Source organism: Haliotis asinina, chromosome 3 (genome assembly GCF_037392515.1).
Source record: "Haliotis asinina isolate JCU_RB_2024 chromosome 3, JCU_Hal_asi_v2, whole genome shotgun sequence".
Lineage (NCBI taxonomy): Eukaryota > Metazoa > Mollusca > Gastropoda > Lepetellida > Haliotidae > Haliotis > Haliotis asinina.
In genome coordinates, this window is record NC_090282.1 from 4,560,519 (window position 1) to 4,575,079 (window position 14,561).

General features: G+C 43.4%; 1 protein-coding gene across 1 annotated transcript; it reads left to right on the forward strand.

The window, feature by feature from the left end:
• Window positions 1-2,061: 2,061 nt before the first annotated feature.
• Window positions 2,062-7,987, forward strand: LOC137279158 (BTB/POZ domain-containing protein 6-like). The gene is made up of 3 exons (XM_067811638.1): window positions 2,062-2,110; window positions 3,476-3,762; window positions 4,699-7,987. The coding sequence occupies exons 2-3, from the start codon at window positions 3,497-3,499 to the stop codon at window positions 5,795-5,797; spliced, it is 1,365 nt and encodes a 454-aa protein (XP_067667739.1). The 5' UTR covers window positions 2,062-2,110; window positions 3,476-3,496; the 3' UTR covers window positions 5,798-7,987.
• Window positions 7,988-14,561: the final 6,574 nt, after the last annotated feature.

A 14,561-nucleotide genomic window follows, 5' to 3' on the forward strand; every position in this document is an offset into this window, starting at 1 on the left:
CATACAAGTAGATACATACAAGCGGATACATACAAGAGGGCACATACAAGTGGATACATACAAGAAGACACATACAAGTAGATACATACAAGTAGATACAAGTGTATAGGTGGATACATACACGTGGATACATATAAGTGAATTCATAGAAGTGGATACATACAAGTAGATGCATACAAGTGGATACACAGTATAGCGGCAAAAACAGTAGACCAAAAGATAGTACTATATCGGAAGTGTGCAAACAGTAATGTTACCTTAACACGACACACTGTAAAAAGAAATCCGCCAATGAGCAGACACTTGTATTATGTCGGGATGACATACACACATGATGGCAGTATATCAAGATGACATACACACATGATGACAGTATATTAGGATGGCATACCCATGATGGCAGTATACTGGGATGACATAGAAACATGATGGTAGTATACTGGGATGACATAGAAACATGATGGTAGTATACTGGGATGACATACACACATGACGGCAGTATACAGGGATGACATACACACATGATGGCGATATACAGGAATGACATACACACATGATGGCAATACACTGGGATGACATACGCACATGATGGCAGTATACTGGGATGACATAGGAGCATGATGGCAGTATACTGGGATGACATAGAAACATGATGGTAGTATACTGGGATGACATAGAAACATGATGGTAGTATACTGGGATGAAATACGCACATGATGGCGATATACTGGGATGAAATACGCACATGATGGCGATATACAGGAATGACATACACACATGATGGCAATACACTGGGATGACATACGCACATGATGGCAGTATACTGGGATGACATAGGAGCATGGTGGCAGTATACTGGGATGACATACACACACGATGGCAGTATACTGGGATGACATAGAAACATGATGGCAGAATACTGGGATGACATACGCACATGATGGCAGTATAAAGGGATGACATAGGAGCATGATGGCAGTATACAATAATGACATACACACATGATGGCAGTATACTGGGATCAGATACACACATGATGGCAGTATACTGGGATGACATAGAAGCATCATGGCAGTATACTAGGATGACATACACACATGATGGCTTTATACAGGCATATCATACACACATGATGGCAGTACACTGGGATAACATACGCACATGATGGCAGTATACTGGGATGACATAGAAGCATGATGGCAGTATACCGGGATGACATAGAAACATGATGGTAGTATACTGGGATGACATAGAAACATGATGGTAGTATACTGGGATGACATACACATATGATGACAGTATACTGGGATGACATACACAAATGATGACAGTATACTGGGATGACATACACACATGACGGCAGTATACAGGGATGACATACACACATGATGGCAGTATACTGGGATGACATACACACATGACGGCAGTATACAGGGATGACATACACACATGATGGCAGTATACTGGGATGACATAGGAGCATGATGGCAGTATACAGGAATGACATACACACATGATGGCAGTATACAGGGAATACATACACACATGATGGCAGTATACTGGGATGATACACATACATGATGGCAGTATACTGGGATGACATACGCACATGATAGCAGTATAGTGGGATGACATAGAAGCACGATAGCAGTATTTGGGGATTACATACAAGATGGCAGTATATCGGAATATCAGACACACGGGAGTAAATAGTAAACAGTGAATAGCGAGAAGAGTGTGGTCAAGGAAGATACTTGGACAATGACCTTTATAATAATCCTTCACGCCCCTTTTAACGCTGTCCAAAATGTTTGCAGCTGTTTTGAAAAAAAAAACCTACCAATTGTGTTTCTGAGATGGGAAGTAGTACGTTAGAGTTGTATCACATCAAACCCATGCTGTTTAAGGCAAGAGCAAGACAGGGATATAATGGAAACACCAGATAATGCCGAAACTATTGATCTTTGTGGAGATTATTACAAATCACTGCTTTGCACAGCCGTCTCACAATGCCCGTCATGTGAGCTCCAGGCCGGGTCACGTGATTTTACAAGTTCTCCCACTTCCGGTATAGACTTGGTTCGAGTTAGCGGCCTCCTTGTGTGTGGTGGTGAGTAGAACTCTCTCTTGTCTCGGTGCGGTGTCTGTGTGCATGCATCCAGTAGGAAATATACACGTGCCTTTAGCGGCGTTATCTCTTGTAGATATGGCTCATACCTGAAGACAATCTATAATCAGGGCAAGAGAAGAATGTCATTTTATCCGGATATGACCTAAATGTATTTCTGATTGTGTGAATATCTTCCTTGGCTGCATGTCAGTCTTTGCTGTATGGGAAATTTTAGTTTTCTTACTTTTATATCAGATGGGATATTTGTTATACAATCAAAGGGCACCATGAAGTACTAGTATTGGTTTCTGTTTACGATGCCTGGCTAACATGGGATTGATTTGAGTGGGGAAATGGAGGCAGCAATCGCTCGTCGTTGGTGTTCGCTTGTTATTCTACAAATGATGGACTTAGACTTCCCAGCCTCTGTAGCTCACGTTGTCCACGACACAGCCGAATCAATACGTAATAAGGGCTAATGGATGTTAACACCGTGCCCGGTAATCGGTATAGACAGGTGCGGATCGATCATGGCGTTAAGCTTGGACGTAAAGTGTTGTCATGGTGATATGAGAGTATTGATTGTTTGCCTCGAGGATAAGAGTGTTGCGTTGTTGAAGAAGAGATGCGTGCATAAATTTCATGGGCTCTATATGAGACAGGATATGAATAATTTCATTTGGATAGTGATTAATTGACGTTAAACACCTGCATAGAAGCAATCGATAAATCGTTACATGTTTGTTATAATGTTAAGAGTATCTGTTGTTTGTTAAGTATATATGTTACCAACGTCTTATGAGAACATTAGATCTTTAAGTGTAATAAAACTTGATTTGGAATGAAAATATATTTCCCAACAAAGATTGTAAAATAATGTGCGTAGTGAACATTTATCTTTAAAGTGACATATCTTTGTATGTGTGGCTGTAATACTGGTAATTAGAGATTCACGTGTATAAGAGGACCCTCATGCGTTGTCCTGATACCTTGGATCCGTCCTGATCCGTCAGGATCCGTTCGGTCCGATTTCAGGTTTTATCTACGGCAGCACCATACCCATATGGATAGCACGAAGGTGGCAGGCATAATGGTGCATTTTTTCAGGTAATCGGATACATTGGAAATGTGATATTTCGCAGTATGTAACTCATTTAGTGATGTATTTTCAGGAATACTGAACGGAAATTGTCCATTCACGAAACCCACTTCTAAATCAGACGCTGTATCACGTCCACGAAAGCCCTAATAGAGCAACACCTGCGCGACGCCATAAGACCGATTTTGCATTTACACGTGCAATGAGAGCATATACAAGTATCGATTCCTATATGATATAACATCGTAACTGGTCTAATCATTCAGACTTCCAGATGAGGATGTGTAATGGCGGTACAAACAGGCGGTGTTGACAACTGGCAAGCCCGCTGTGACCTCGCCCAGTGTAATCTCCACATGTTGACCAATGAGATCTCGTGTGACGTGGTGCTGCGGGTGGGCCAGGACAAGGCGGTGTTCCGCGCCCACCAGTATGTGTTGATCAGTCGGAGCTGCGTCTTCAACGCCATGATCTGCGGCAATCTCAGACCGCAGCATGACGGGCCCATTGAGATCCCAGATATTGAAGCGGACATCTTCGAGGAGTTCCTGAAGTAAGAGGTGTTTATAAAAGTCATATTGTCCTCACTTTAACATGCGTATGCGTTAAAAGTGTGTTTGAATCTTAAGATCGTGGGTAGAATCATTTATGGCTCTACACAATCATCCGTCCACTTGGGTTTCATCTGCCTTATAAACGTCTCACAAATCCCCTCCATTTCTGGCTTTCAGAAATCAAACAAACCATAAATTATATTTCCAGCTCCATCCAAATGAAAAGCATTCGATTGCATAAACCTGAGAAATCCAACTGAGAAACTCAGTTTCGTTCTTCCACCCTGCCCTTGTAGTGATTCAAGCACTAGGCGAGCCTGAATTATGTCCTGTAAACTGTAATGGCAGACGCCACTGAACACAACAGCAAGAATTTTATGGATGTCAACTTCTATATTGTGATGGACAAGACACGACGTTTCGGAGTATATCCTCTCCATCATCGGCTGAATGAAAGAATTAGGAAACAGACCGACGTAGTTATATTTGTACATGTGAAAACAGTTACATTTCTTGCCTTTTTGTGTATATCTCTTCTAAATACCATACCCCAGAACACCTTCTGACGTCCATTCACATCTCAAACCACTCAGTACTTGCAGATGTCATCTAAAGTCTAATGAGACTGATACCTTCAACCTTTGTACACTTTGGTTGTAACACCGCAAAGAGATTATATTGTATGAATATCCCTTTAACTTTATATCCATATTCGACTTCCTGAAGGACGATTCTATTTACATGTTAATTCTATAAGGCACCAGTAGCTTCAGACACCTAGCAGTATGCCACAGTTGAGTCTTAATTAGTATTGACTGATAAACCAGTGACTGTAAAATACTATCGTCGCCATCGTTAATCATGTTGATTCAATACAGTGTTTATGAGCATCATCCTGTCACGTTGTCATCTGTGTACCCTGTTGTAATCACCAGGTTCATGTACACCAACGACGCCACCATCACCTCAGACAACGTCACGGGCCTCCTGTACAGCTCCAAAAAGTATGCCGTGCAGCTCCTTGAGGATAAGTGTCTCAAGTACCTGGAGGACTCGCTCACCTCCGAAAACGTTTGCGCCATCTTGGAACAGGCTCACATCTACGACGAGGAAGGCCTGTACGAGAAGGCCCTGAAGGCAGCTAAGTGTTCGGGGAACAGGACTCTCAAGTCTGCAGGCTTCACAGAGCTGTGTAAGGAATGCTTCAACAAGATCATTCTAGCTGACGACCTTAGCGCTGCGGAGGAGTCCGTGTTTATTGCTGCCATCTCCTGGGCAAAGGAAGAGTGTAGACGCCAGGTGAAGTTGATAACTCCCGATTCAGTGCGCAAGATCCTCGGACAGGCTTTGTATCACATCCGCTTCCCGTTGATGGAGCCCCGCTTCTTCGTACAACATGTACGCCCCGAAAAACTTTTAACAGACCAAGAAGCTTTAGAACTGTTTGAATACTACATTTGCCCCGAGAAGGGAATTCAAACATTCATTGTAAAGAGAAGGAAAAGTCAGATCATAGTGTCCAAAGACAAATTAATTCGTGTCCAGAGGTTTTCAGGAACTGACTTTCCATGGTCATGGACATGCAGTGGCGGCGGAGATGACTCCATTCGGTTCTCCGCTAGTCATGACGTCATTCTGGTAGGCTTCATGTTATACGGCCCATTTACTCAGCAAGCGGAGGAGAACCAAGTGGAATACTCGGTCCAAGCCCGAATATTTGACCAACGCGACTGCCCGATGGCCCAGTCTCAGGTGGACACGGTGATGGAGGTCAGTTACCATGATAAATACAACGTGGTCATGTTCCAGGAAAGAGTGGACATTCACAGGAATCAGATCTATACGCTGGTGGTCAACATCAAGGGCCGTAACACGCTGAAGGGCATTGGGGGAATGAAGAGGGCTGAAAGGGGAGGGGTGATATGGACATTCATGGACTCTGACAAGAGTACAAGGGGAACTAACTCCTCCAAAGGCCAAATACCAGGCCTAGTGTACTGCATGCCCACCGTAGAAACCGAACATGACCTATAGAGATTACTATGAGTGAGATGATGTTGCCATACGTTGCTCTCAGCAATATATGACTAGTGGGGCCCGATACAGAAAGGTGCGATCTACGGTGTCATCAAACCACTGGGCATTGTTACCACCTTCAGCTTGTTGTAACTGGTAACTGAAGAGCATCTAAAATCTTTGGATCACACGCCTTCTTTACACACACCTTTTTTCATTCGAAGACCTGACACACTTGTTTGATTGCTTTCGTTTCGGTTAATCATTTGACATGTATTATTCCAGTTAGGAACTGGCTCCTTCCTGCTCCTTAACAGGCATTCTCCCCACAGTCAGTGACAGTAAGCATTTTAAACTCATGTGCGAAAAGCGGGCACTAGCTCTTCATTTGTTTTTCAGTACACCAGATTCTCTGCAAGAGATGGACTTGTATCTGTCACTGCTAGATGCACGAGTGCAATACATATGATCCATAGTGTGTGCCAGCATTTTATGGTGATGACTTCTTTGAGAGGCATTTAGACGTTTGGGCAAGTCCGAATTTCCTATTGTACTGAACAAACATCTCCTCAAACTTGTATCTATGATCCTCTATCCTTATGCTGTTCATCACATGCTTGATAACAGTGTGTTGGACCCTACCCGAAACGTCGCTCTCATAAATAGAGAATTTCTCTCAGCAATAAAGAAGTTGTTCATTCATATATTGTTATCGTTCCTGTTTATGGTGATGTTGACACTCCAGATGAGAGATGGGTTTCATGTTAATTTATTGTGTTGTTATCTGTCTGGTTTGTTTCATAATATCAGATTGTTATCTGTCTGGTTTGTTTCATTATATCAGAGTGTTATCTGTCTTGTTTGTTCCATGTGGAGATTGTTATCTATCTGGTTTGATTCATGTTATCACATTGTTATCAGTTGGAATTCCTCGATTTTTGTTCTGAACTATCCCAGTCATTCATCGATGGCCCCTAAGTATTACCAATGAGAGAATGGATGAGACCCAAGATCGCTTCTGTGACAAGTATCGTCTTCCTGCCTGCATGAGGAAGCATCGTCTGACTCTGGCCATAATGGTACTTCCTGCTACAAGTGGATACACGCTTTAACCGGACTACAGCTTTATATGGCCCATGGAAACATTTGCCTTAAACGTTTTGTCCTAAGTGACATTTCAGGATTATCTTTTGTTCGGTTTCTTATCTTAGATCAAGTTTAGTGTAGGCATTTGAGACAGCGTTTGCGAAATACTGATTCATATTATGAATGAAGTCGCCAGTTTACTAATGCCGTGTCGTCTCAGGACAGAATTCATGAGTACGATGCTACTCTTTGTGTCGAACTCGCATGCCCATGCTCACTCTGACCAAATATCTATTCTCACTTGATTTGTTTCCGTTGTTAATGAGAGGTACCAGTATATCCTTGCAATATTAACATTTGTCACCATCTTACGTTACATGTGTGAATTGTATTTAACACCCAGACGACATTGTTGTGCATGTTTATTTGTTTCACTGAAGATGCGCATTCTACTCCAACAGAGGATACTCCTGTCATATCTTCCTACGTAACCTCTGTTCTAATACAGCTCTTTCATGGTCGAATGCTCTGGATTCATGACTGGTTGCAGTCGGAATTAGTTCTACAATCAGAAACATCGTTTAAGAAGCGATCATTAGCAAAGCCTATGTAATCTCCGTAATGCTTTAGGAAAACTAGAATCTCTTACCCTGCGCGATGCGCAAACGTTTCTTCTGGCGGATCAATGGCGCCTCCAACGCCATCTTTGGCAAAGGACTAGCTAGCAATTATACATCTTGTGTGTCGCATTAACATAAGTCATCATTAAAAATGCACATGTCTTCGGTTGAGGAAGGATATTTGTGCCCCAAATTTCTATTGCTAGTTTCTGATAAACATGAAACACCCATTCCACACTTCGCATACTGATCAACTAACTCCATGGCGGCCGCCGTATTGGATCTAAGTCGATGTAACAAGTGATCGGATTGGACAGAAAGAAAGGAGAAAATCCGTGTCGCGATTTTTGGCAACTATGGGATTTTACGATAATACGGGAAATCATGACTGTATTAGAAAAGGGATTACGTAGGAAGATGATTTTTGAAAATGTGCATTTGTATCTAGCATATGATTTCTGAAAACCGCTCCTATTTTAATAAAGATTCTAAAAGGTCTAAATGTATGTTTTGTGGTTTTGTTGGGCTTTTGGGGGTGAGGGGTTTGTGCTTTTTGGCTTTTCGGGGCTTTCTTTTGGCTATTGCTCACAACGTTTAATCACAACATTTCCTCGTCTATGTTCGCTTGCTTCAGTTCAAATGGACAGGAACCAACTGGCAAACAAGGATAAGCTGGACCGGTGCAGAGAACGCGTTTACGACAAATAGGCAGTGAGAAAACCCATTTTATTTGTGAGAGGTAGTGTAGGTGTAGGCTAGTTCATGTAAAGCGCATGAAATTGATTCCACGCGTAGCTGTACACTCCTTGCTCATAAGACTCACGTGATCGGTGTAGCAAGTCGCTACAACTGGTGGCCCCTCGCTCACAAAGGCGGACTCCAGATGGCGGTACTCATACATGCTAATACGGGTCAATTGTCAGCTCGGTGCTCAACTTATCCTTGTTTGCCAGTATGTGTCTTCCATTCTAAAATTTCCGAAACACAATGAAAGAAGCGCCACACAAATATCTCCATACTACATCGTACATCCAAGGGACAGAACGCTCTGAGGTTACCTGAAGAATATATGTATGTTCAAGCGGAGGAATCGGTACCTCAGGACGCTTAGTCCAATGGACATCTAGCGATATGCAGCGCTAAGCTCAGTGTTATACAACTATTACCATGGGGACAACAGTCCGTAACATTTCCTAGGAAATATATCAGGAAAAATGGCCATAAGACAGACCTCCCAAAAGACAGACAGCTTAGAACACCATGGTACTGGTTGGTTGCATAAGGCCTAATTTAGCTGTTCCCCTGATAATAATGGTATGTGCCAAGATAAAAAAGACAGTATAGAGTATTACCTATAATTTCTTCATGTAATGAATTATGATTTTTAAGTTAAGACATATTGCACCAAAGAGACTGAGAGCTCAGTTCTATAAAAGTAGTCAGTAGGGACCAGAGCAGAATTCTCAAAACAAAACACAAAGAGATGGATAAAATATACAGTGAAGCAAGAGCATTTCTCAGCTTCATGGAGTTGTCCCTCTCATATAGATGTGTAATTGGCAGACATCTCGACTGTGTTTACTGTGTCACGTTCCCTCAATACTAAAATAGTGGCGTTATGGCTGCATATGAATAGTGCTGGTGTAGAGCGATTCTAAAATACAGGTTTTATACCTGTGCGTTAAGATTTTTTCTCTGCTAACGTATCGGGTATCGCGGGACTTGCTTGTCTGCATTTTGTAAACTGGAATTTCATTACCATCCTGTATATGAATATTTATCTTATAGCTGCGTATAAATAACTGTGTTATAGCTGCATTTGAGAAACATTAGTTAATATTATACAGTTACGTATGAATAGTTAAGTAATACCTGCGTATGTGTTGTAGCTCCTTGTGGTGAAGTCAAATCTCTTTCAAATCCAAAGGTTCCCCCGTCAATCAAGACTGACAGTGGCGGTAAATATCATCAGAGACTGCACAGCATTACCCCTAGCCCGAGGGACGTGAAACAGATAGACCTGCTCCCGGTCGAAATAGTGTATAGGTGATCAGTGAGCCCTGTCACTCTGGGGAATGACGAGTGACTGTCAGACAAATGTGACTGCTCCTCAAGTTTCCACAGTGAGATGCTCCGGGACATCTGTATTCGCTGACTTTCCTACCCACGGGCACAGCCCGCAAACAACGTGATTAATGGGAGAATTCAATGTGTACAGAATCACTGGTTATGTCATGGAATCACCCGGCGTGGAATCCAGTAGAATATGATAGTCCGAGATTGGGCAATTATAGTCAACAATACTAGATTTCAATATTGTCATACCTTTCTGCAAGGTAGCCATTCCAACAGTGTGGTCACGTGTGTGTTAATGTCAGAGAAGTGGTGCCTTGTGTGGTGCCGGGTGTGTTAATGCCAGAGAAGTGGTGTACTGTGAGGTGCCGAGTGTGTTAATGTCAGAGAAGTGGTGCCGAGTGTGTTAATGTCAGATAGGTGGTGTAGTGTGGGGTGCCGGGTGTGTTAATGCCAGAGAAGTGGTGTAGTGTGAGGTGCCGAGTGTGTTAATGTCAGAGAAGTGGTGTACTGTGTGGTGCCGAGTGTGTTAATGTCAGAGAAGTGTTGTAGTGTGAGGTGCCTGGTGTGTTAATGTCAGAGAAGTGGTGTACCGTGTGGTGCCTGGTGTGTTAATGTCAGAGACGTGGTGTACTGTGTGGTGCCTGGTGTGTTAATGTCAGGGACGTGGTATACTGTGTGGTGCCGAGTGTGTTAATGTCAGAGACGTGGTGTACTGTGAGGTGCCTGGTGTGTTAATGTCAGAGACGTGGTGTACCGTGTGGTGCCTGGTGTGTTAATGTCAGGGACGTGGTATACTGTGTGGTGCCGAGTGTGTTAATGTCAGAGACGTGGTGTAGTGTGAGGTGCCTGGTGTGTTAATGCCAGAGAAGTGGTGTACCGTGTGGTGCCTGGTGTGTTAATGTCAGGGACATGGTGTAGTGTGTGGTGCCTGGTGTGTTAATGTCAGGGACGTGGTGTACCGTGTGGTGCCTGGTGTGTTAATGTCAGAGACGTGGTGTAGTGTGTGGTGCCTGGTGTGTTAATGTCAGGGACGTGGTGTACCGTGTGGTGCCTGGCGTGTTAATGTCAAGGACGTGGTGTACTGTGTGGTGCCTGGTGTGTTAATGTCAGGGACGTGGTGTACTGTGTGGTGCCTGGTGTGCTAATGTCAGGAACGTGGTGTACTGTGTGGTGCCTGGTGTGTTAATGTCAGGGACGTGGTGTACCGTGTGGTGCCTGGTGCGTTAATGTCAGGGACGTGGTGTACCGTGTGGTGCCTGGTGTGTTAATGTCAGAGACGTGGTGTACTGTGTGGTGCCTGGTGTGTTAATGTCAGGGACGTGGTGTACTGTGTGGTGCCTGGTGTGTTAATGTCAGAGACGTGGTGTACTGTGTGGTGGCTGGTGTCTTAATGTCAGAGACGTGGTGTACTGTGTGGTGCCTGGTGTGCTAATGTCAGGGACGTGGTATACTGTGTGGTGCCTGGTGTGTTAATGTCAGAGACGTGGTGTACCGTGTGGTGCCTGGCGTGTTAATGTCAGGGACGTGGTGTACTGTGTGGTGCCTGGTGTGTTAATGTCAGAGACATGGTGTACTGTGTGGTGCCTGGTGTGTTAATGTCAGGAACGTGGTGCGCTGTGTGGTGCCTGGTGTGTTAATGTCAGGGACGTGGTGTACTGTGTGGTGCCTGGTGTGTTAATGTCAGGGACGTGGTGTAGTGTGTGGTGCCTGGTGTGTTAATGTCAGAGACGTGGTGTACTGTGTGGTGCCTGGTGTGTTAATGTCAGAGACGTGGTGTACTGTGTGGTGCCTGGTGTGCTAATGTCAGGGACGTGGTGTACCGTGTGGTGCCTGGTGTGTTAATGTCAGGGACGTGGTGTAGTGTGTGGTGCCTGGTGTGTTAATGTCAGGGACGTGGTGTACCGTGTGGTGCCTGGTGTGCATTGTACAGAAGCCTCTATTGTGAATCGTTGTATCTTGCTCTTGTCTGCTCAGTATTTGATATTGTATATTTTAGACTTGTCTGTGTTATATTTTGCTGGTTCAAAGAGGATTTCTTATACCTTTGTCACTGAAAATTATTCACCGAAACAACTAGGATACTTGATATCGACAATAACAGTTTGCACGTGTTTATCAGTTAGAAATATTTGCTGGATATTTCGCCCTCGGTCGACAAAATTTGTCCCCTGCGTATAGTATCGGTTACTAAATGAGGCACAGGTGATATTGACTATATGATGGCTAGCACATGAATCATTGGCCCACGCCCCTTGGGCGTGCTTCGCCAGCTGTGTTGGACACCATGCATCATTTACCATGATGTTATGATGGCCATAACGCCACCAGCTCACAATAAATACAACACCTAGTAATTATGTTAGACCACGGCAGCTGTCAAATGGTGTTAGACCTTGGGCAGAAGAGGAAGTTTGTTGAACCTTGTGAGCCTGCTTCGGCATGTATCTGTGTGTGGTGTGGGTGCGTGCGTATGTGTGTGTTTGGGAATTTGTGTGAGAAAGAGAGAGCGGAAGAGAGGGGGAAAGAGAATCGTTGTGTGTATGTGTGCCTGTGATGAGTGAAATTAAGCTAACTCACTCACTATGACAAAGAAACGTCAGTTGAGAGTCCGCGAGTGAGTGAGGTAGCTGGGTTTAGGACTGGTCGGATAACGACTTATGTGTATTTAGGAAGGGCACTGTGTTTGAATGTGTGTGAGAGGAGCTTCCCTGTGTTATTGTGTGTGTACAAACACACGCACATACACATTTCATTTGTGTGGTGAGAGAGAGAGAGAGAGAAGAGAGAGAGAGAAGAGAGAGTGAGAGATGGCTTCACTATTATCCAGATGTTGTCCATCAGCTTCTAATACTCACAGGACACTTGGGGTAGTCCGGGCGTCGACCAAATGCTTTCCTTCCCCATAGCCTTCTGTGGACTGTTAGAGTGTTTATGAAGATCCGAAGAGTTATTAGTGTACAGGCGTGCACATGTAAAGAATCACATAAAGAGACAAAAAATGGATGAGCTTAATCACTCCCTTTTCAAATATCGGGAAGCTAATCACCTTCAACTCCGCAAATGACACGTGCCTGAAAATATATCTGGTCCCATTCACCATCAGCCATCAAGTTTAAAAAAGACAGACCTAAGTATTGAAAAACGTGGACATTTTCGATTACTGGTATTATTTTAAAAGAAACCCATAAAAAGCTCATGCACAATCATCCAATCACAGCTGCCAGATATCTCGGTCTGTAGTAAAAGCTCAGTAGAAACTTCCAGGTTAAAGGATTCATTCTGTTTTGTGTACTAGAACCTGTATATGAAAACGACAAAACCTTTTCACAATCTTTAAGAAAACCTTCTTAAACCCGAACCGATTGTACATGTGTAACTACTCATTTATATGTGTGTATTGACGCCGAATTCAGCAGTATTTACAGCTGTATGAGGCGGTGTGTAAACAATCGAATCCGGACCAGACCATGCAGTGACCGACACCTCGAGATATGAGCATGTGTTCATGAATCACAGGCAAATTGTGATGACACCTTGTCGCTCGCGAGAAGGTGTTCATATCCTACAAACGCCATAGATACATGCAAAGGCTAGTCAATTGTTCACCTTGAATGTATGGGTACAATTCAAATTGTGAAATGCATTGGGCATATTTTAGTCACTGATATATTGAAATGTTCTTCAAATCTAGAAACCGTTTTGAGAGCTCTACTGAGGCCTCGAATGCTGTGATCCTGTTCAAACAACCTACGAGCAAGAGTCGCATGACACCCTGTGGAATCTTAAGACGAGCATGCCTAATTCTAGCTGGAAAGGTGTGAACACTAGGGATGGAGTTGGTGGAATACTGCTCGTCTTGGTAAACTGGCTACTGGATAGTTGAAATGGTCATTTTGCTGGCACTCCGAAGTTTCAGTAGAGCTAAATATGGTTGTAAATGTCTCACTTACGTTCATTGTCAGGAAAGTAAATCAGCGGAAAGGAATTGGCTGATTGTTTATTGCACGATATCATTGTACCTGAAGTTTCTTGGACGAACTGTCTTGTTTTTCTTTTGCCAACCCTTAAGGCAGAAATTATTGAGCAATATACACAAAGAAACAGATTCTCAAGCATGCTTGGTGGATGTGGGGATGCCTGCTTTTTTGTCTAAATCTTTTACCTACAAAGTCTACAAACATGTAATTCACAAGGTAGTCCGACATTTCACATATTGATTTCTCAGTATACCTTAATTTACATTTGCTTTCATTTTTTAACCTGTGACGATAGGTTTGTAGGCAATTTGTTTTACAAATGCCCAGGATCATTGAACGAATGATCGTAAAACTGGAATAGTGCTAAAGAGATTCTAGTCCCAGCTCACTCACTTCTTAACAGATAATTTGTTGTCACAGGCTGTTAGGAAGTTAGTGAATAATCTTAACGTCATGTGCGACAAAATGTACTCGAGGCACACCATGGTGCTCTGTTAACATCGAGTCCTAGAAGAACCTGTTGTTGAATAAAATGAGCATCTGTGCAATTAGCATGATATCGTGACACCGTAACGCGTCATTTAGTAAATACACCTCGCCTGGCAATCCGATAAACTGAGTCGGCCTGTGAAGCAACTAATACAACGAAAACTACTCCATCCCGGGTTTTAACGAGAGAATAAACAGACATCTTGTGGTTCCCATGAAGGAACACGAGAGAATATACTAGTACCCCATTCTGTGGTGGATAAGGAAGAAGAGAGGTAGAAACACAACCCTGGGTCTCCACAACAGAATGGGCACTAGAGTGATAGGGATCTACACAACCCTGGGTCTCCACAACAGAATGGGCACTAGAATGATAGGGATCTACACAACCCTGGGTCTCCACAACAGAATGGGCACTAGAGTGATAGGGATCTACACAACCCTGGGTCTCCACAACAGAATAGGCACTAGAGTGATAGGGATCTACACAACCGTGGGTCTCCACAACAGAACGGGCACTAAAGTGAACGGACA